We start from the raw sequence: 2,306 nt of genomic DNA, 5'->3' as shown, positions 1-2,306 counted from the left end.
ATATACACAACTGAGTATTACTCGGGTATCAAAACTCATGAAATCTTGCCATTTGCAACCAGGGGGATGGAACTAGAGGCTTTTATGCAAGTGAAATAAGTCAATCAGGAAGACAATTATATGATGTCAGTCATGTGGAATTTAAGAAAGAAAATAGATGAACACGGGGAGGGGGGAATAAGTCAGGGAGGTAGACAAACCAAAAGAGACTCTTAAAAAAATAATTTCTATGCAAGAGTGTGAGCGGGGTGAGGGGCAGAGGCAGAGAGAGCAGCAGTCTCCCCACTCCGCAGGGAGCCCGGCATGGGGCTGGATCCCAGGGCTCCAGGTTCATGACCTGAGCCAAAGGCAGGCGCTTAATGGACGGAGCCACCCAGGCGTCCCAAGAGAGTCTTAACTATAGGAAACAAACTGAGGGTGTTGGGGGGGCGATGGGTGGGGACGGGGTAACTGGGTGATGCACTGGTGTTATATGCAACTGATGAGTCAGTAAATTCTACCTCTACAACTGAAAAAAAGGGGGGGGAGGTAGTGTACAGGGTTAGAGTGTAATACCCACAAACATATGTTGTGAAAGAGTCTCTAAACTTATCACCTGGAAATACAGTTTAAAGGTCTCAAACGTCACTCCATAGCACAGTCCCAAGCTCTGTCACATCCAGACTGCATGTCAGGCCTGAGGACCTCTGGGCTCTATCCAGGTCTGCTCTGCCAGTCCCTGTCAACTGAGGATTTTCTTTTCTAGAAATGTGGAAAGCTTTGTGCACATGAAAGACTATTTCCAACTATTTGTTTGATTATATCTACTGAAATGAGAAATGCTAAAACCTCAATTAATCACCTCTCTTTTTCTCCAGAGACAAAGAACACGGCAGTGTCGAGAAATCCAGCTAATCCTGTCTCAGCTGCAGTCCAGCTGTGCCCTCTGCCCACGGCACCTGCACGAGAGCCCCAGGTACAGGGTTTGCTTTTCCAGATGCGGAGAGAAAGGGACTGGGTTTTCATCTAGTAGTTTACTCTCCTCGTACTGATGCTGATGGTGTGGATCTCCCACGGGGCCCTGGCTGGCTCTGTTAGGGGATGTGTAGGTGAGGAATGAGGAGAGCCGGGGGGCCAGCCTGCTCTGGGACTGTGAGCTTCTGTCTTTGGTTCTCAGGGCTGTGAGATCCCTTCCCTCCAGAAGCAGGGCTCAGCAGGGGTCAGGTTTGGCAGTGGATCCCCCAGGATGTGAGCTGGCTGCGCTGCCCAGCCAGCTCTTCACCCCCACAGCTGCAACAGCCACTTGACCTTAGGCCTGCTGAAGCCTGAAAGGTCACAGAGTGTCCAAGAACTCTCCCACATGATCATGTGGTTGAAGAAACCTGGGATCCAAGATGGTGACAAGCAGGGAAAGTTTAGCTTATGTAAAAGAGGCAGTAGAGTAGATAAAAGAGCTGCCTGTTCCAGCAGCACCAGATCCAAGATAGCGGCCAGCAGGAGGCTGATGCAGGAGCTTGAAGAAATCCACAAATGTGGAATGAGAAACTTCCGTAACATCCAGGTTGATGAAGCTAATTTATTGACTTGGCGAGGGCTCATTGTTCCTGACAACCCTCCATATGATAAGGGGGCTTTCAGAATTGAAATCAACTTTCCAGCAGAGTACCCATTCCAACCACCGAAGACCACATTTAAAACAAAGACCTATCACCCGAACATCGATGAAAAGGGGCAGGTGTGTCTGCCAGTAATTAGTGCTGAAAACTGGAAGCCAGCAACCAAAACCGACCACGTAATCCAGTCCCTCACAGCGCTGGTGAACGACCCCCAGCCCGAGCACCCACTTCGGGCTGCCCTAGCTGAAGAATACTCTCAGGACCGTAAAAAGTTCTGTAAGAACGCAGAAGAGGTTACAGAGAAATACGGGGAGCAGCGACCTGTGGACTAAACTCTGCCGCAACTGATGCCAGCGAGTGTGAGCGGAGACCCCACAAAGCAGGACTCTGTGGAAAATTGACACGTGCCGCCGCCTGGCGTCTGCTTGTGGCAGGTACTAACTTTCTACAGTTTTCTTAATCAAAAGTGGTCTAGGTAACCTGTAAAGAAAGGATTAAAAATTTAAGATGTTCAAAAAAAAAAAAAAATAGCTACCTGTTCATGACAAAAGTTGAGAAGCCAATTAACCTGCTGTCCTCCGCCCTTATCCCAAGTTCCTGTTCTGCTCCCTGGGTTGTGTAGAAGGAACCAGTAAGCCGGGGATGTGGAGACATGACAGCTTTAGACAGGACAGAGACTTCTCCAGCCTCATCCTATGTCTGCAGTGTCCT

At 49.1% G+C, this 2,306-nt stretch overlaps 1 protein-coding gene across 1 annotated transcript; it reads left to right on the top strand.

The window, feature by feature from the left end:
- The first annotated feature begins 1,345 nt into the window (after positions 1–1,345).
- LOC116626464 (ubiquitin-conjugating enzyme E2 L3-like) lies at positions 1,346–1,927 on the top strand. The gene has a single exon (XM_032395786.1). The coding sequence runs from the start codon at positions 1,346–1,348 to the stop codon at positions 1,925–1,927; it is 582 nt and encodes a 193-aa protein (XP_032251677.1).
- Positions 1,928–2,306: the final 379 nt, after the last annotated feature.

Source organism: Phoca vitulina, unplaced genomic scaffold (assembly GCF_004348235.1).
Source record: "Phoca vitulina isolate PV1807 unplaced genomic scaffold, GSC_HSeal_1.0 scaffold87, whole genome shotgun sequence".
NCBI lineage: Eukaryota > Metazoa > Chordata > Mammalia > Carnivora > Phocidae > Phoca > Phoca vitulina.
Note: the sequence above shows the minus strand (reverse complement) of the source record. Positions and strands in the feature narration are given on the sequence as shown.